The 21,333-nt window shown below is 33.7% G+C and overlaps 1 protein-coding gene across 3 annotated transcripts in view; it reads right to left on the reverse strand.

The window, feature by feature from the left end:
* Window positions 1-21,333, reverse strand: part of mgmt (O-6-methylguanine-DNA methyltransferase) — an 86,639-nt gene that overhangs the window by 19,790 nt on the left and 45,516 nt on the right. For all 3 annotated transcript variants that reach the window (XM_088635074.1, XM_088635072.1, XM_088635071.1), the window contains exon 4: window positions 768-928. In XM_088635074.1, the coding sequence (XP_088491200.1) occupies window positions 768-928 (161 nt within the window). The remainder of the gene's footprint in view (window positions 1-767; window positions 929-21,333) is intronic.

Raw genomic sequence — 21,333 nt, forward strand, 5'->3', positions numbered from 1 at the left:
CTCAATGGGGGTTTGAGTTCAGAGCTCACAGTGTGTCTCAGTTAAATGTCTGAAATCTTTAAAGAATGCCTTAACACACAATTAAAAATTAATTTTTTTTGGCTACTTAGTTTTATATTAATATAAATCTATTGAATAGCTCTGATTCTAGAATTTCCCGTATATATACTTCGGGTTTCTTTCTCTTTGATTAGCCTCACTAGTTTATTTCATTTTAAAACTGTGGTGATTTCATTCACATCCTACCCCCTTCCAACACACACAAAACTATCAATACACAAATTACTTATAATTTGTTTAAATCAGCAATTCTTTTATTTAATACAGCACTAATGAAGGGCTGTCTAGTGCTGACTAATTGTCACCAGTCTGTTCTAGGAATGTAAGTAATCATCCATTCTTAAGACTCCTTCCCTCTGGTTTTGGCAAAAGGACAGTCCAGGCTAACAATAGGCTCATTGAAACTTTACAGTCATTCAGATGTGCTCACTTTTAAAACTTTCAGCCAACAAATGTCAAGAGTTGAACTGCATCATTTTTAGCACCTGTGCCAAGAATTATGGAAAGCTGGGCCAAAACTAACACAGCCTCTTGGAACAGTGAGAGATTACTAACCCTCATAACTGCTCTATGTTATGTGCTGTCTCTTATTTCAGGCACTATAAAATACACTTATGGCACAGTAAGTGAAGGAAGAGTATGATGTAACTGACAGTTAAAACTAAAGCAAAACACTTCAACATGAAAAATATTTTTTTCTTACAAACCTTCTTGAAAAATGGGATGATGCAAGGCAGGCAGTGGAAGCTTCTCTATTGTTCTAGGGTTGCAAAAATAGGCTTGGAGCCACTCTGTACACAGTTGCAATTGGGCTGTCATCCCCTCCTGGCCTTCACAAACTACACAAGCAAAGGATGCCATTTCATTCCTGCAAAAGTGATGACATTTGCTTAGCAATCACAATTAGAGGATGTCTCTGCAAACTTTATTGCATCAAAAGCTTGATGTGGATGAAGAATATTTAATTCATACATCTTTACATTCAAACCAAACAGCAGTGAGTCCTGATTTTATTTTTCTGGTCTTTTGAGAGCTGCAGTAAATATCTGTTTTTTTTTTCTTACACAGGTCTTCTGACAACAGCAAGATGCTTAAGTAACTCCAATAGTTATTAATGCATTAATATTTACTATAGTAAAAATGGCAACTGGTGAATTCTAACTAGGTGTGTGAGAAGTGCCGGCAGTCAGCATTAGAGTACATCACTTTTTGCCAAGTTATGCAACTTTTGTTCCAGCACACAGTAGTAAGATTTTTTTCTCATGTGCAGTGATAAATCAATCCCATTTTTAAATAAGACTAAATATTCCTTACATTAAAATCCTATATTAATACACCATATACTATACAGAATTATGTAATAATACAATTTTAATTCTGAATATCAGAATCAAAATGGTAGCCTAGTAAGAGCCACTGAGGTCTGACTGAAGTGGTGAGGGGACAGATTGAGGCTGCCATTCATGACCACTGGCTAGGAAAATAGCAAGGTTTCAACACCTCGACATACCATTTTAACTTCCACTGCTGATGACAATCTAAGCACACTGAGACAGACAAGATCCAGTAGGATAAGAGTCTGAAAAGTGAATCTGGATACATTTTTGGGACCAGAAATGTATAACTGGTTTTACAACCCTTTTGTGTGAACAAGAGATCAGTGGAAATTTGAGAGCACATATGTTTTTTGTGTGTGTCGGCAGGAGTGGTGGGTGAGTGGGGGGAGTTACTGTTGATTGATTTAAAGTATAAAAAATAACAGGAACCAAAAGACATTATTATACACACTTAAGGAGTACACCAGCGCACACAAAGGACAGAGGAGGTAAATAAGGCAAAAATTATTTCAGCCTAATGCTCATTGGGGATGACTTCAGATAATGTCCATGTGATTTTCCTTAAATCCCAAGGTCCCTTGAACTATGGGAGTTCAAATATGTATTAAAATAATACATATTATGCTATATTATCATTAATAGTAACGTAACATGCAGCATAGGCTATGATTTCATCTTGGGGAGTGAAGTAAATAAATGCAATGCTTTTAATTTAATGATTAACTTGAAAGTTTACTTTAATAAAAACAAGCTTCCTTCTCAGGATGCATTAAGTTTATAATAGCAGTCAAATCCTGTGTTACATGTTTTGGACTGCATTTTGTAAGCCAGCGTAAACCTATTTATTTTTTTCTTACACATTTTATTAATATACTCTTAATATATCACAACTTAATGTTTTGTAAAACCTCTTCTTTGACAGTTAAATTAGAAAAAAAATCCCAAACTGGAAAAAAAACTCCCAAACTGTAGATGAATAATTTAGTCCCTAATGATTAAAAAACAATTACAATATGCAGAGCTATCAGGTTAAATTTTATTCAAATGCTGGCTGCACTTGTGTTTTCTCCTGTTTTTTTTTCTATCAATGAAACCCATGAGGTTTAAACATAATTCATTATGTATGAGGCCCAACTTACAGTACTTGACTGTTGATTAATAGAAAGTTTGCAGTATGTACATTTGCAACACTGTTTGCATACAATATACCACCTTATTGTTTCACTAGACTAATTATTTATAAAAATGAATACTTGAAAATACTGTTTATTAAAGACACGCATCTATTCTTGGTATGGCCCAAAGGGCAGTGTAGAATGAAGATTTTTCACTTCATCTGACAGCTTCAAAATGTAGTTATTAATACTGTAAATTTGACACTAAAAGGGCAAACAGACATTTTCTTTTACCAACCTAGGGGCTGTCTAAAGTGTTACTTTGCATCATGCATAAATATGAGTTGTTAGACAACACCAATCTCATTTTAATTCATTTGAACATTCATTTGACAGTACTGATAATTTCTGAAAAGAATAGTCCATGTGACACTATCTGTGTCTAATACATATACATAAACACATAAAATACAATTTTGTTAAAATAATATTCATGGAATACTGCATTTGATTCTAAATAGAAAAGAAATAATTAGGAAATAAAAATGATTAGGAAGAAATAACAGTTTATATATATATGTATTGCAATAAGACATGATACGAATACAACATCAAGTATAGAAAACTGCTACAGAATCACAAAGTCATACTTGAAAATGTATGCGACAAATAATGCATGTTAAAGGTATAAGGGCAGCTGAATTTCCCAAAGCATTAACCTCAGATCATTATAATAAAGTTCAGTTTTGAAAGTGGGGAAAAGGGAAATCTGATTAAATAGTTCAGGTCAGAACTCCTGCATTGAAGAAAATTTTTGTCCACTGTTATTTAAAACAAAACTTTTATTATTTATTTTTAGAGAGGTTTGAGAGGTATCTGTCAGCAGTCTGCATATCAAATCAGTTAAGCTCTTCAGTGGAATACTGAAGACTGCCATCTCAAATTCCAGAAGAGGCTGAGACTTCAGCCAGCATCCCCTTGGATGTCTCAGTTTTGCCAGTTGTCATCTTCGCAGTGAAAAGTCCCAGTGAAAATCTTGCCTTGGGAAGAAAATACTGAGATAACAAGGAATAAGTAGTAAAAGAAGCTTTACTAGCCTATCCTTTTAACTAGAGTAGCTCTTTCGAGGGGATCAGATTCAGAACAGTATGGGGGGAAAATAATATTAAAAATCAAAATCCAACTACAGAGGTAGGCAAAGCTATGCTGAAAAAGATCACGTCACCCCAGGGCATGACTTTGGAGTGGCACCCTGAGTTCGTCTGCACAGCTACAATAAAAAAAAAAAATCCTCACTTTGTAAGTGCATGCTTTGTTACCCGCAAGGAAAAATTTCAAACATCGGGGCACAAATTACAAATTACTTACACATGTAAGTAGTGTTTAAAGTTATACTTGGCTTTGTGAAAGACCTAGGTCAGTCGTATTTAATTGGCACAAAAAAAAGCTAAATCTCATTTATCCACCCTGTGAACAATATTATAAATCAATCCCTAGCTGTTGTTCAGACAGCAAAACAAAACACAAGAGTATTAAAAAGGCACTTTGACCTAAAAGTTTGGGCAAAAATTGAATTCTCTGGTTTCTCACTTCAAGTTGTAGAAATTGCACATAGAAAGTCATTGAAAGTTCTGACATACTCAGTGACTGCCAACTGATGAATCAAACAAGAAAAATTACAGGCAATATTAGGCTGTGACCTCTCCGCCATAAATCATTGCATCTAATTAGATCCATCTTTGTGAAGGATTGCACATTTGTGAAGGACCCATAAAAACTCCTATAATCTTCAATAGATTGCACAGAAATGTCTCAAGCCTGACTTTGCAAACACATTTGAGTTAGCAAAAGCATAAACCAACTATATAAATACATAATTGATAAATACATTATGCAATGCAATACAAATGCAATAAATACATTAAATGAATGTAATTTTCTATCATTAGTAACTGCTCATAATAATTAGGAAATACTATGTTTTGTGTGCAGGAAACATGATTTAGTATTTGGTTTAAAAAATGTTAGATTTTCTAAAAAACAAAAAATTAAAAGTGTAAGATGGACACATTGGCATAGAAACTAAGAAGTTGTAACTAAATCACATTTATAGGAAACATTTCTTACCAACCTCATTGAGTCCCTGAAATCTGACTTATACCTGTAGGCCTAAAGTCTGACGCAATCACATGTGTATTAAAAAACATCTGGACTGGACCCTCAAGTACTTAACAACTAGTGTCCTTTTTTCTAATATGCCTTTTCTTACAAAAATTCTGGAAAGGGCACTGGCAACTCAATTACAATCTCATCTTGCTTCTAATGAGCCCTTTGAACTTGAAGTGTGGGGGTTCAGACAATGAAATAGCCCTTGGAAAGTAGTTAATGATTTGCTGATGGTTTCTAACTCTGGTCATTTAATTTTATTCTCCTTCTGGATGTAAGTGAAGCTTTGATACTGACAATCTCGGTATCCTACTGAAGCTCATGGAAAATTAGGAATGACTGGTACAGTATGTCCCTTCGATGATTTGGAGTTTAACTGGCAAACAGGAGTCAACACATTATTCTTGTCTGCTTGAAATCTGATGTTATTCCACCTGTTCAGGGTGTTCCACAGGGTTCTGTTTTGTAACCTTCTTTTTGTTAGTTAGATGTTGCTTCTTGATCAGATTATTTGCCATCATGGTTTTGGGTTTCACTGCATGCAAATGTGACAAGACTGAGCTTATGTTCATTGGCTCCCAACAACAGTTTTGTAAGGATGGTGAATTAAGTGTTGTTGTTGTTGTTGTTGTTGATAAAAAGTCATTATCTTTGTTTTAGGAAAATATTTAAATTATACCCTTGACAGGAGTTAGGAAATTCGGTGTTAAATTTTACCTACTGTTGTCATTTGAAATGCAAATTAAATATGTCATAATGGTATCTTTTTTGCATCTGTGTATCACTGCTTGGTGGAGGTGAAATGCTTTGTCTGGTGAAATATTGACAGGTGTTCTTTAAGAGTAGATTAGTATCAATTAAGTACTAGAGAGTCTACTACTTAAGTAATAATTTGGACTGATGATGTCCAGAGTTCTGTGGCTCTTGTTCTATCTAAAACTAATTTATATCATAGTCACAGATGGTAATGTCTCTGTAGATTCTACATGGGGTCAAGCACCACCAACATTTTGATCACACTATTGTTACTATTGTGTATGTCTTTTGGAGATCACCATAGGACAGCACTTACACAATACTATAAAACTATTATGTTTTTTTCCAGATTTAATAGTTAGTTTATCTGACTGTTAGTTAATCATGATTTAGTTGTTGTTATCATAAACAAATCATCAGTAACTGATGTTTAACCTGAAGATGTATTTTTCAGACTTTACAGAAAAAGTAGATATCAACCATCAACATTCATGTGGCTTATCCTTAATGGCTGGAAGGGAAAGGCTTTTTTACAAATTTTTAACATACAAAAGGTAGGAGATGAATAAACTTTTCTATAAAGGCAGAATCTGCATTTTTGAGAATGGATTTGACGGATGGCATCAATCAATTGAAGGGTTTCAAAAGCTTGAAAAATCAGACTGTCTCTACGAAACCTCTAGTAAAATAATTAACATGCAAACTGTGTATAAGGGTCTATTACGACAAGGGAAACAAAAGACATTTTGGTGTCCTGTAGATCTGGAGATACAGTTTCACTGGACAATGAAGTCACCATAAATAACTTCATTATTGGAGAGCAACGCAAATGAACAAGGCCTTCACAACAGTATAAGTCGTGATAAAAGTATGATAAAAATAGTTAACTGCTTCTTACCATTAATGAATGATAATGCTTTGTTATCATAAATACATTTTAAGGCAAACACCCAACAACTTTGAAAAGTTATACCTATTCTCTTCATCAGGATGTAACTTCTGTACTGTGTGAACTGCACTGGCTCCCTGTGAAATTTAGGGCAAAGTTTAAAGTTCGCCTGCTCATGTTCAAGGCACGAGACTTATTCCAAGTTATCTGAGACCTGCAGACATTTGTACACTACCACAGATAAAGCTACATAATGTGCAATAGAACCTTTTTGCTACCTAAACACATTAAAGAATGAGAGACTGTTGACATTTTAAAAACTCACTTAAAGGTTTTTGTTAAAGGCTTTTGTGTTCTGAGCTTTGTAATCCTACATGTAAACAACAAAAATTATTTACAGTAGTTGCAAAGAAAAAAATGTTTCCTCGTGGTTATAGTGAATCCTGATAAGCATTTAACTTACCATTTATAGTATCTTTTTATCATATCATTAATTACACTAATAGTCTTGCATTGTTAAATTACACAATTTTTACTATAACATGGGGCTTTTTGCATAGTTTAAGAAACATTCTTTGAAAGGACAAAAGATATTACAATTCACCTACATAAAATGTAATGAATTGGTGGTAAGCCATTGAGGGCATAGCCATTACTTAACACATTATCATGGGTTAAAAAGGGAAATTGGCCTAGTTGGTTCTCAAAGGAATAGTTGACTTACAGTAAAACCCAGCAGAGACTTAAAAGGTTATTTAAAAGTATAGCTTCAAACAAAACTAGGAGTGGTGATCCGCTCTGTGATACAGCTACCTTTGGACTCCCCACAGGTGAGAATGCAGAAAAATGTGGAGTACAAGGAATATTTGCTCCATGGTATGTAGAGTGTTAGCAGCATTTATTTCTCTTCACACTCCACCTGTGTCATTGCTTGCTATGCTTGATAAGTAAAAACAAAACAAAACAAAACATGTATACCACCTGCTGATTTTCTTTTTTTGGGGGGTCAAAAGCATAAGCATCTTCCTGGGGCCAAACAACTGGAACTGCTTCCCTATTGTTGTCATTGTTATCCAGCTGTTTAGACAAATAACTCCCAGCTATTTTGTATTACTTATCTTTATTGAGATTAATTTATGTTCTTTTTCTTTGAAATATGAAGTTGGGTGCAATAACTAAAATTATAAACAAAAATACTGATAGGCTAAGACTTCATGGTATCTTACACAAGTTTTTAAATTCAAACTGATTGTTTAGAAATCTATCTATTAATATAGAGTATACAGTAGTGATGAGTAAATGAGACACAGGCAAGTTGTTTCTATTTCTCTTGAAGTGATATATGAGTGAAGATAGTGGACAAAGTCAACTTATGATTAGTGTTGCCAAGTGATGTGGTTTAAAAAGAAAAATGAGTGGCCATCCCAGTTTCTTTTAAAACAGTAAACAGATACTGTATGAAAGTACCAATTGAAGCATACAACTAGTATCAATTTTATTGATAACTCCCTTCATGGAAGAACAAGAGATGGCACAGACAAAAACCATATTGAATATATCCAAAAAATTGTATTAGTTTTATTTTTCACTGCAGATGCTGGTATTCTTTCTATTCTTTCATTTTACAGATTACACACTGTATCTAAAGCCGAAAGGTATGTAATTGGTGCTTTGTGCGTCTGTCGTAAGGGTATGTTTTTTGTGATTCCCCAGTCAAATTGCACATACAGTACAGTACAATTATTTATGCCTCAATATTGTGCAAAATACTTATCAGTAGCAATTCTCATTTATTTAGAAACATTCAGGCTGGTAATTCACAGACTAAACAAATTTGTTTATTATACGGCACTAGTCCCTTAGTATGTCTACTACACTAATTTTTAAATCACCTAGTAAATTGTATAGTCCTTTACTAGCCTGGGGCATGCTGCAGGCATCCTCCCAAGGAGAAAAAAAATATGTGAGAGCTGTGTAATAAAAATGTAAAAATAAAGTTAGCTTTGAGATGACAGAACATTAACCTCATACATATATATTAAAAAGTTTTGTATAATCTCTTTCAGTTTTGCTGTATACAGTATATATATGTCCTAGTTAATCAGACATATTTACTGTATTATTCCTTAATGGACTTGAAACAGAACACAAATCAGATATTTTAACAGTATTGTTATTAAACTGTTGTACAGACAACATCTGAACTTTGATACTGTTTAGATATGAAAGGTTAAGATTTCAATAATTAATAAACAAAATAATGATGTAGACACCACTGGTTGTCAAAGTTTTGACTATTTCCACTATCCTGATTACTTTAACAAAGCTTATTTAGCATAGTTTTTACAATATATTACAATTAGGCAATCCAACACACAGCAAAGAGTATTTAGTTTCAAAAAAAGAATGTTTCTTATTAGTTAAAGTAGGTTCTGGTAAGCATTTTACTTATAATTCATCTTTATCTTAATACAGAAGAATAATTTAATCAGATATATTTATTACTTATACCCTAATGGACTTGAGTCAGAACACATTCAGATTTAATTAATAGTTTTGTAACATTAAATTGTGCTTATATATGTAGAAATCATTAAAGAAATGGACAAATCATCTGTGTGTTTTGTTTATTTAATTATTGTCATATATAATAAAAGTGACAGAATATTTACATATTTTATTATGAATCCCAACCTAACTGCCCTAATGAAGTTAATCCTTCATTAACTTAAATCAACAAAAACAGTGGATTAATTGTCCAAAACACGTACATTGCACAGTCCACTGGGAAGGTTATGTCTGTTCTCCATGTTTGTTAGCATTCACAGATATTTGTTCCCAAGAAACAGAAGCCTTGGAAAGGATTGTGCTTTTGGAAAGTCATTAATTGCCTTAATTAACATTGAATTTTTCCGTCAAGTTTTATCTTAAACATGTTTCAATTTTTTTCATTCTTTCTTTGTATTTAAGAAACAATCACGTTTCTTATAAGAATAGTTTTGGTTAAAAAAATATAATAGGTGACAGAACCACCTAAAGGAAAACTATGTTTTCAGTCCAGATCTGTTCATATATATGACCTAAAGACAACACATTTAAAGTGGAACCGCGAGGTTAGACTGTGATTGACAGAAAGGATTACCAAGATGCTGATTTAGCTGTGGATTATCTAGACAATTCATCACCATATCAATGAAAAAAGCTTAAAAATAGCATGCTGTATATTCAAAGGAATACCATGGAATAAATTTTCTGAAAACAGGGTTTTGAAATTGGGGAGTGAATTACTAATCAGGCTTGGAATTTTGTATGATGGATACCCTTAACTTCCTTTTGTTCACATTCATCATTGGTAGTCCTTAAATAGTACTTTATTCTGAGTCTAGTGGTTATACTGTTTAAAATAATCTACCTATATCACTCCAAAATAAAGTATTCAAAATAATGGACACAATTTAAAAGACATTATTTTATTTATTTTTTGAACAGACAAGAGAAAATCATGCAGTGGCATTAATTGAGACCTCTTCTATGGGAAATATTTATAATGCTTCATCATCCCAGCAGTCACACATTACTGCCATGTATTTATGCAGGCTAGATCCTTGTGAATGTATCGCAAATGTTCCTCATTTCAATTGGTTATCTACATTAATTAGACAATGTGCTAAGTAATCCATCTCTGATTTCAAGTCAGATATATTCATGGAACAAGGAAGTGCTTCTAGTGTATTTGCATCTTTTCATTGTTTATTTCATATATATATATAAAATACATTTAGATGATTTACGGAGATTTCTTGTACAGAATCTGTAGACCAAAACTAATACGTGCACCCTTGTGTGTGTGATTAAAGTAATGCTGTTCGTAAGCTGTGTAAAAGTATCTCCTATTTACTATTTTCTGTTCTTTAAACACTATGACTTAAAGGAAGCTGAAGAATAAATGATTAGCCGTCTTCTGGAGAGTGTAATACAATCCATACTTGTAGTCAGAAAGACTAAAAAGGGCTAAAACATTATGTGACATGTGAAGATCCTATCAGAACATTCTTTTCTAAACGTGCATTATTGGTACATAGACCTCAAGCTGGGTTATAGGTGAATTTCTGTTGCACATCCATTAACTTGTGTACAGGATTATAAATAAATGATATTAACACTTAAGTGGCTTTCGTGTAAATTGGTTTATACTGTTTCATATAAATAATACAGTTTTTTTTTGTTACCACCATGACTGTTTTTTTTGTGATTTATCCACAGCTAAACTTATACTTTTGCAGGAAACAATTCTTTTTAAAACACAATGTCCTTGTGTCTTTCGCCACTTCTGACTGTTAACCATAATGCAATATATCTGAGCAAGCTACTTCATTCAGATTTGTTTCAGTAAAGTACCCAGTTGTATAAATAGATACAAATGTCACTCATTATTAATAAAAACATCAAGAAGTATATTATAAATTATAATGTTTATTAGACACTGTATATAACAGAGGAGAGTATTTTAATAAAGATATTGCTACAAATGTATTGGCCAGATGTCAGTGGATATATTAAGAACAAACTACTGAATGAAAACTTAGGGAAAAAATCAAAGCAAGAAAGTACAGTTATTTATATTAAGTCATTTATTCTAGCTTTCGCAATACATGATATGACAAAGATATAGTGCTGCAATTCAACTGGGAGAAAGAAAAATTAAGTGCCGAAAGTATGGAAAAAAATGATGCAAAATTAAATATAGCGCTTACAAAACAGTAGCCTATTAACCAGTTTACACAAAAAGCTTCAGTTCAGATGATCTAAATGTTGCTCCTCCTTCCTTTAGGGAAAGAGCTGATATGTTACATCAAATCATACTGAACAGCAGCACAGGGTGGGCTGTACCACTTAAAGGAGGTAAACATGTTAAAATCCTCCCTGATGGAAAAACTGTGCATTGTTGAGAATGCAAGACAACCCCTACAGGTCACTACAACATCTAACACAAAAACCATGCAAGAGAACTGTCCAATTCACACAGGAAATTGGAAGACATAACATAATATTTAAATGTATTGGAATGTCTTTTTTTAAATAGTAGAAGTAGAAATAGAAATGAAATTGCTGTAGGACATTTTAGACACAATGTTGAGTTGCAATACATGTATGCTACGAGTATTAATAATTTATTTAAAGCTTTCAATATTATTTTCTATTTATTAGAACAACATAGTGTTTGATTGTATTTGTACAATTTTAAAGACAAGATCACAGAACTCCAGGTAAACTATACATGAGCAGTAAATGTGAATGGTTGTAGCAGCTAACCCATTCCATCAAATCTGTTTTCTCAGATTGTATTGTTTCTCAACACTCATAATAAGTGCTTGTTTCTACATGTGCATACAGCTAAAATGTAACTGTTAAACAACAAAATCCATATTGTGAAACAAAATGGCTATAATTTCAGAAGATCTCCAGGATTGGAGAAGAACTGTTTCTAAGTAATGTTTCACTTAGCTCTTTATATATCTTCCTGCTAGTGAAAAAGACAAGGAGCCCTTGACCATGAGAATAATAATAAAAATAATAAAAAAAAGAAACCAAGCATATGTATAGTATCCCAATCCACTCAAGGTATAGCTGGTTTAGATATCAGTCACTAGTACCTAGGGGTTTATTAATAGGCAAAAATTAATTGTATGTAGACTGAATTAATGAGATGGAAAAACATGCATATTTCAGCTAATACAGAGGGGAATGGCCTCTGCTGAAGCATTGGTAATGAAGTAGCTGGGCTGAGGCAATGATGTGCAGAGCAGCTTTCCTGTGAACCAAAGTGCTTGACTGATCATGTAGGCTGAGACTACTGTAAAACCACTGTGAAATGTAAACACCAGGCAATGGTTTTAAGCACAAAGTTGACCCCTGATGCGCATTCTGCAGGCTGCTATCTACAGATTTATAAATAAATGATTAGATGTAAAATCTCTAGAGGTTTTCCCCTTTTCTATAGCAATTACAGAAGGAGATTATTACCATTCAAGTAGGGTTCCAGTTAAAGTTCATTGACTGGCAGGAATCATTTATGGCTGTCCCAGTGTCTTAAGTCGGTGTGACAGAAAATTCAATGTTTGGCATGTAGTGTGAAAATTTTTAACAAGTCGAGTCAATACGCAGTGATGAACACAATCTTAGGTTAAAATGTATTACTCTCAGTAACAAATTGTACGAAATCCCGTCCATGCAAACAACACCATTTTACGCCTTACAGGATGTGAAACCTGTCCCTCATGCTTCTTTGTGCATTCACAATTTATGCTTTTTTTTACAGGTGATTAGTCGGATGTTTTAACCCAGGGGGTTCAGACAAGAAAATGAGATGCTAATCTGTGCAGGGTTTTCTGCTTTATGATGGATCATCTTTTGCTTCAAATTCTTTTGAATGTGGAACAATGACTGGGTTTTTGTATTAGTTTTAGTTAGTTACCATTGTTTTACAGTAAAGTAGATCAAATATTTAGGTCTGTATCAGTTCAAAAGCCTAGATTAAAAAATCCCAATAATACTATGGGAAATGACAAATATGAGAATTATTAAGTGCACATTTCCTGAAAGGCCATGACCCGTTGGTAGACTCAGTTGAAAAGTTACCATTTCCTGTTGTACAGACTAGGAAAACAGTACTTGTACTGATCTGGTTACTGTCAATAATAAGACAGTCCTGGGAGATTTATTTTCTCATTTCAAAAGGTAAACAGAAATAGTAGTCTGTAAGTTTTTCACAGGCTTTATTGCAGGACACCTTTCCATAATCTGTTAAGGATAATTCAAAACAGAATTTAAATAAATGTTTCCCTTTAAACTTGTTCTTACTTAAGGCAAAAGCTTAAAAAAATGATAATCCTGGGTTTAAAGTTCCTTTAAACATTCTCCTCCAACAAATTATAAAAGGTAAGCTGGAGACCATGAATCCAGGAATAAAGCAAAGTGGACTAACTCAATCTTGACATGAGAAAATATTAAGATCCAAAATGTTTAACAGTGGACAAATCAGGGTTGCTCATGGCAAAACAACAATGAGCAAGAAAAACGACATTTCACCAAAACTTTTTTTTTTATTAAGTTCTATCTTATGGCAGACATGTTTTTCTGCCTCATTGTTGCCTGGGGAAGAGACTGTTGGGTTGAAATGTGTTTTGAGGATGTCATTTCTATATATGTGAATATTATGACACACTTTTTTATATTTTTCTTTTCTTTCGTGTGGACAAGATGTGGACAAGAATACACTTGTACATCATATTTTAGGTGGGGGCACATTTTTACCTCTTGAGTTGTACAAAATCTGAGAATTACCTGAGAAGGGATTTGGAATTGTGTGCTACAAGATGAAAACCTAATCATTTTGGATAGTGAGTAATAGAGCAATTGTGCTCTTTTTTTCTAGTTGTTAGAAAATAATTAGGAAAATTATAGTAAATGAAAATTTACTGCAATTAAAATACATTTATTTACACGTAAAACTTTCAAGACTTTTATGTAAAAAATATTGCATAGGAAGAAGTTAGGTGCCAGCAGAACAAAGTGCCTTCACATACTGTATATACCATTTCTTGCAAACTCACCAATTTTTTGCATGCCTTAGCTGAAAACTACAGTACCATTAATGTTTTACATGGCACCATAAAAAATAACTGATAACACATAAGATTTTTTCTTTATCCCTTTATGTGATTTGAAGTTTCTGCTTTAGACCAAGCACAGATTAAGGGGTGTGCTCTTTCCTATTAGACAGCTGGGAATAGTGCTCAGTGCTCTCTCTGTTTCTTTGGTTCTATTCCATACTGTTAAGTATTCACATCTTCTTCTCCTGTTCTATTCATCCCAGTCGTCTTCTTGACACTTCCTTAGCCTAGCCATTGTGCTCTTGGTCAGGCTTCTTTTTCACTCCTACTTATTCTGACAGCGGCACTAACTCCTCATTGCTCTTGCTCAGGCACTCCTCACAGATACGCTTTACTAACCTGCAGCTCATGTGGCTTCCTGGAAGATGTATTCAAGGTGGCCTTCCTTTACACAGGCTATTCAGGCTATTCAGTGCAGCTTATCTGTCTCAGGTTTTAAATATAATACTTAATCTGTCTCAGTAAGGTCAAGCTCTTTTTTTTACGTGGCGATTGATAGTGTACTTCCCCAGACCAGTGTGTCTTGTGCTTCAGTTTTGCGATACATCTGTCCATTCAGAAACAAAGATTAAACCATAGCGTTTTCTGGACACACTTCTACAATACTTGAAATAAATTTATTTTTTATGTTTGCTAGTGTACCTGACAGCACTGTTTCTAATACTCACTCTGTCATATATACCGTAGGTTTCCTTAAGAGCTATTGCTAAAGCATGGCTTCTTGAATAATCAGCCTAGAAAGTGAGATGAGCTGTAGAAGCTTATATTTTCAGATGTCTGATTCTTTAATGGACAGGCTCTGGTACAAAAGGATCACGGAGAAATGTTCTTTGAATCAAGTGCTAATGAAAAATCCTAGAAGATAAAACCATCTCTGAAATCCCACAGAATTAGCAGCACATCTTGCAGATAAAATATTATTAAAAATCATATTTTTATATGTACTTTTATATTATCTAAAACTTAAACATTTTAAAGTGCATTGATACATATTTTTATTCCCTGACATACTTTCCTTATCACAATAATGTTTTATTTCCAATGACTCATGGATTCGTTTCAGTTCCATAAATGAAGATGTCTCCTTCAACAGCTCCTTATGAGACTGTTTTAAAAAACAAACAAAGTCTGTAAGTACTTCTCTGGGGTTAAAAAAATACTGGAAAGGATGCTCTTTATATGCGGTCTAGAAAGGTCAATCTTTCATCTTGGTGTTTCTCACCATGGAAAAGTGTATATCCATGAGCCCACAAATCTCTGGCAAACCTATAAATGTTTGCAAACCTATATTGCACCACAATGTTGAAGGGCTGAAGTCCAGATTTCACACCAGCTGCCCGCTTTAGACTTCAGGTCATGAAAATCACCTTTAGCAGCATGTCTCATGATATCTACTGCTCTGCCACTTCACATAGGCTTTTACCTCTGAGTGCTTTTCTTCAGTAAATAACGAGTCTCTAAATCTCCAGCAGCTTTTAAAAGGTACGGAAACCATTCAAACATCAACCCACTCATCTACACACTTAGAGATAACCAAGCAAGATCTGGCACAGCTGGATAACAGCAGTTACTGTTTTAGAACGCTGATCATCCCACTCTACATGGGCGAATGCTCGTCCAGCTCTTTAGTGTCATCTTGACTTTCGCCACTCTATCTGAGAATGTCCAGCTTGACTGTATCGCACTACTGGCATAAGGAACTGATCTAACTTTCCTGTTTGAATTCGAAAACCCTCACACTCCATATGGCACCATGAAAAGTGTCTCATGGTGTGACTAGAAATCCTAACCTTGCTCTAACACTTATTACTCTGCTATCTTCCCGTGGGTGTTCTGCGCCAGACGTCATTCCACTGTGTAAGTCTCTGGATACTGCACTAGCCTGTGTGTACCTACGTGAGTTTTTCTAGTTGCAAGTTATTCTCTAAACAGGTGACGGACTGTCAAAGCTTCCACACACTCATGCTGAATGCGACAACACTGCACACCTCTGTGTTAATGTTAGCATAAGCTATTTGTGTTGTTATTCAAAATTAGATATTTTCCATTAAATTACATCACTGTTAATTAATTGTAATATATGTGTAACTAGAGAAATTGTAGCAAACTCAGATTTTATTAACCCTGTGAGGAAGAGGAAGGTCTATGCAGCAGTTGGAGGATGCTAATGAGAAAATATGAGATTGTTAGCTTTTGATGTAACTGTCAACTACCATTTCAATGGTAGATACTTAAAACTGGCTATATCATCAGTTTTTTAATGTAATGATTTCCAAAATGAATTTTCAAAATGAATGAATTCTTTACTCATATTCTCAAATAATATTTAAACATTAATCTTCTCCCACTTTTCATAATCATCTTGCAAATTACTTCAATATACTAAAAATAATGCATGCGGCCATCAAAATGGTCAATTGTAGTCCAGAAATGCAATACCAAGAACTACAGTAAGTTTGGAACATGAGGGGGCCATGTCAGGCAGAAACAAACAAATGAAATTTTTGGAAGTCTGTTTACTCCACACCTTCTAAGCCTTGCATTTTTCAGACTCAATAAGCCCACTGTATTTTCAGATTCTTGTAACACGCTACTGCTTTTAAAATTGCTGATCCTTAACAGAAACTAGGATGTGGAAAATGTGCACACCATTCCAAACAATAGGCCACATGCTCATCTGATCTTAAGGGCAGCGAGAAAGAAACCTTCTTTAAAAGGTTTTATTACTGTTGAATCAGTTATAAACTGACAGCATTCACAGCTTAACCAGTGCTTTTTGGAAATGTTTTAAAAAATCCAGTCAAATCTAAAAGCTAAATGTTTTAGCACAAAAAGGGAGGGAAATATAAAAAAAAGTGTTAAATCAATGAAACAATTGGCTACTAAGCATGCTAAAAATGGTAATGAAATATTTAGTATCTGTGTGCATGTACTGTATGCAGATATATATGTACAGTATAAAACAACATGGAATTGTAGTTGAGAAACGTGAAATCCATTTCCTACTCAAATGCTAAAAAACACCAGTTTTTGTTGTTCTCTGAATGGCTACATGTAGAGGTGTCTGAACTCGTAAAAAGTTTACAATTAAAATTTTATGAAGGAAAACTTTATATTTTATGCTAAATTATGCAAGAAATGTGTTGACCTTTAAAAAAATGTAAGACGAAAATCTTTAAATAAATAATAAAAGAGTAATTTAAATACTTCTTCCCATTTTATATCTTACAAAGGTCTTTAAAACCAAGATAAATACTGCAAATGCCATTTTATGTCTTTTATACTCTCTTTCTCTGCTAAATAAATTATGATGGTGGTCGGCAAACACATCCACGATATCTGGTACTTTTAGTTCTTTTACCATGAATGAGTGTGATTGGTCGTGATCTCTAGGGAATTCAGTAAAGAATCTAGCTCCATAACCCCGCCAATATATGGCAAGGTTGGTTCCATCTCCTAGCAAATGCATTTGGAAAATAAACCAGATACTTAAGGACAGCCCAGACTGAGTGTTCTCTGAAACAAGAACATGAAATCATCAAAGCTCTGGACAAATTTCACTTTTGGTAACCACAAAATCTAAAACAAATGGACTAAAATAACATTAGAGGTGCTTGTACCACAGAAAGAGCTAAAATTTACACACAGACTCTCCTGCTGCATATGTGAAACATTTGGGGAAAGCCTCAAAGCCACAGCTGACTGTACAGTAGTACACAGTGGCAGTGGTCGATGAAAAGCAGAGCGAGGATGTAAACATTTAAGTGCACAAAGCTGTGATAAATCTTTGCCTTATCATCACCAGCCGATTAACAGTGTTCGGAATACGCTGAGTACATGTAGCTAATAAATCACACATCTCTGAAACATAATATAGATGTAAAGTTGATTAGAATTAAAGAAGCTGTAGTCTATTTCCAGACTCACAGAAGTTATCGCACAGAGGAATCTTGAAACAGAAATACCTATGACAATATGTACAGTACATTGTTTTCATGTATTAGAATTGAAGCAAAAAAATCAATTTTCAAATTTTTCTCAAACTACTTCAACATCACCTTGCTTGGGATTTCCCTGATTTATTAACTAACTGGCTGTGATGCACTAAGAATCATAACTCCAATGTTTTAAACTTGAAAGACAGCAACAAAGAAATAATGTTATATATATAAAAAAGCAGGTTTTCCATTCTAGACACATACTAGCCTTGTTTTAAACATAAAGTGCACTGTATCAGTATTTATTCATATTTTGTTAGCTCCTGAAAAAATAATCTAAACAATATGGACTAAATTAGAATTTGATGGCAGATTATTTCTATTTGATAAAGTAAAAAAGAAGTATCTTGTGTTTTTAAGAATTGTTTCTAGTTAGGCTGCTCTGTTATGAGCCCAACATAAATTTATTTTACTTCTTGCGGCTTACAGAAAGTTGTACATTTTTTGGAAAAGAGATGTTCATTTTTGTTATCCCAATTAATCCAACATCTGGCCTGAAGGTGGATTAGAGAGGCCAACAAGGCTATACATTTATGGACAATAAAAGATGCAAAATAATTGTCTGCATATTATTGTTGCGTGTTTCTCTAAAATTCACATTACTTTTTTTCTCTCATGTGTTTGTCACTATGGTTTAAATGTCAAACTTAATACTGAGATGATTTGCAGCCCTTGAATGATTACTAAACTATTTAAATGTAATATTTGGATGAGCTAAACAATGTAGACAAAAAGAGGCATGAGATAATTGATTACAAGAAGATCATTTGTTCTTGTTCCGAACTACGTATCCTCCTATAACACATCTACGTTCAGCCTTTATATCTAGACTTCCAAGACAATCAACAATCAAAGAAAAAATCAACACAAATATTGAAAAATTCACATTAATTTCACAACTGTCGGTAGAGAAGCAGTACTTACGTGTCCAGATTTGGCTGACAGATCAGAACTTCCAATCTATTTTATTTCATTGTAATATCTTGTAATATCTTTTTTTCCTTTTGTACTTAACAATTATACAACTCATATCAGGTCAGGTAAAATCAGGACTTTCCCCACACTAATGAGGAAGTGCACAAATAATCCAACAAGCTGAAAATAAATACTACACTTTAGCAGATTTTATGCTGTATTTGTTGGCATTTGAAATAAAGAGCTTGGATAATTCTGATAAAAAAGGCACAGGAACATTTTTCATTAAGAATGTGATTGGAATTGTTAAAAAGTAAGTCAAATGATTCAGAAAGCACATAAATACACAGTACATATACTCATATAACAGTATTTTTGGGCTGAAAAACATCATTCATGTTGCCCATGACTGGATGTTCAGCCATAACAGACACCTCCTCTCCATTATTAGTCCATTAAATCAAGGGTGTACATTATTCTCCTTTTTTAACATTTTGTAGACTATCACATAGGTGATGTGTTAACATAATACTTAGTCATTACAAACAATTTTAGAATAAATCAGAAAATAAATGCTGGTTTTAGCTTGGCATAGTTGAGGTCATTGCTGGTGGGAGACAGAATGGAATGTTAAATGACACAAAAGATGTTTCAGCTACTTTACTCCTTCTTTCTGCAGTGTTGTCTAAATAATTGTAAAACTACAAGACTGAAGACAAATCAAGAGTGATAAAAAATAAAACATCATGAAATACTTCCTAGAAAAAGGTTAGAGTGAATATAATACATAAATAATAGTGCTCTAATTCTAATGTAAAGACATTAACAATGAGAACCATAGTGTAACTGTCCTCATTTGTTTAGCTCTGAAAAAAAATCAATTCTAATATAGTATACAAATAAGCACCAAATGATTCCATTACTTTAATTTCTATACATCATTTTAATAGCGAACCTGTTTATTCAAGATGGTAAAAATAATAACAAAAACGCTATACAGCTTGCACCTGGCTTCCAGTTTAATGCACAAAAACCACTTACACACAAGTGACAGACCACATTACCCCCTTTCACTTCCATTAACTTTGATTTCTGGATGTCTGTCTAGAGCAGTTATGCATTCCCTTTTCTGTGATATAGTATAGTACTGCCTCAAAGAAATACAGGATTCTGATTCTTATCTGTCTTGTAAGTTATTAAATCAGCAGTAAGGGCCATCCGGTCAAAACGAAAAATAGATAGGTAGGTAGATAGGTAGGTAGATAGATTTACAGATTCTGATGGGACACTGCTTCAGAGCAACCTGTCAGTACCATTTCTTTGGGGAATTTATTAATGGGTATATGACCTCTAGAGTTATTTGTTCTGATATTACAAGCTGATTAAATGTTTATAAATCCACAATATCAGGACCAAAGGGGTACCATCCATTTCCGATTGCTTAACCAGTCAGTTTAAATATGCATGAAATGCTCAGGGGATTTCTAAAGGACATGTTTAACACACAAATTGTCAACCCACATGTCTTATTTGGTAATGTTTAAAAACAAAAAAAAATTATCTGTCCTCCAGCAATGGAGAATAATAAGTTGCATCTACGTAGTGAGCTGTACATCCTTTCTCACACAAATATCAGTGCTCTGCAGCAATGAGTTTTAGATGTGTAACTTTAGCATTTACATCTTAACTCCATAAACACGCTAAAAAGTACAACAAAAACTACAACATACAATAATTATGTTTTGTGTGATTTAACCCTGTAACACCCCATTTTTAAAGAGAAAAGAAAAAAAGGAATCAGTCTTTTCACCTGTGTCAAAACTTTAATGTGGCATTAAACTTTTGGGAGAAGTGTATCACACCTTAAGTCCGAGGGGAGAAGTGCTATAAAATACCGTGATATCAAAAAGATCCAGTGGATGCAACACCTAGAAAGGTGAAGGTTTTGAACTCAAATATAAAGTATCAAATATAAAGAAGTGAAAATTTCAAAGTGATCACCTTGGAGAAAACCACAATTACCTTTAAGAAAGGGTAGTCATGAGGAAGGAAGAAAAAAAACTTCAGAGGTCTATTTTTATTTTCACTTTTTACAGAAAAACAATATGTATGCTTTATTTTTTCCTGCATAGTCACACATTAAATCAAAGAAACACAGCAGTGTATTGAAAACCTGAATATTTTCCATATGCACTGTACTGTACAAACTGGAACATAAGATCATTCAGTATACTTGTATGTGCCCTGAGGAGCTGGAGTCTGTTCTGTTTTTATGTAAGATTTAGGCATTCGGCATGGGAATTTTTGTGAGTAAACCTATTTTGGTCTGAGTTCACATTTCCAGTTACAGTATTTATTCTCCTGATTTTCCACTCAATGGATTGTGCTTTCTAGTCAATGAATCAGAGAAATAAATTAATCGTA

The sequence above is a fragment of the Lepisosteus platostomus genome, chromosome 6 (genome assembly GCF_059453375.1).
Source record: "Lepisosteus platostomus isolate fLepPlt1 chromosome 6, fLepPlt1.hap1, whole genome shotgun sequence".
Taxonomy (NCBI): Eukaryota; Metazoa; Chordata; class Actinopteri; order Semionotiformes; family Lepisosteidae; genus Lepisosteus; species Lepisosteus platostomus.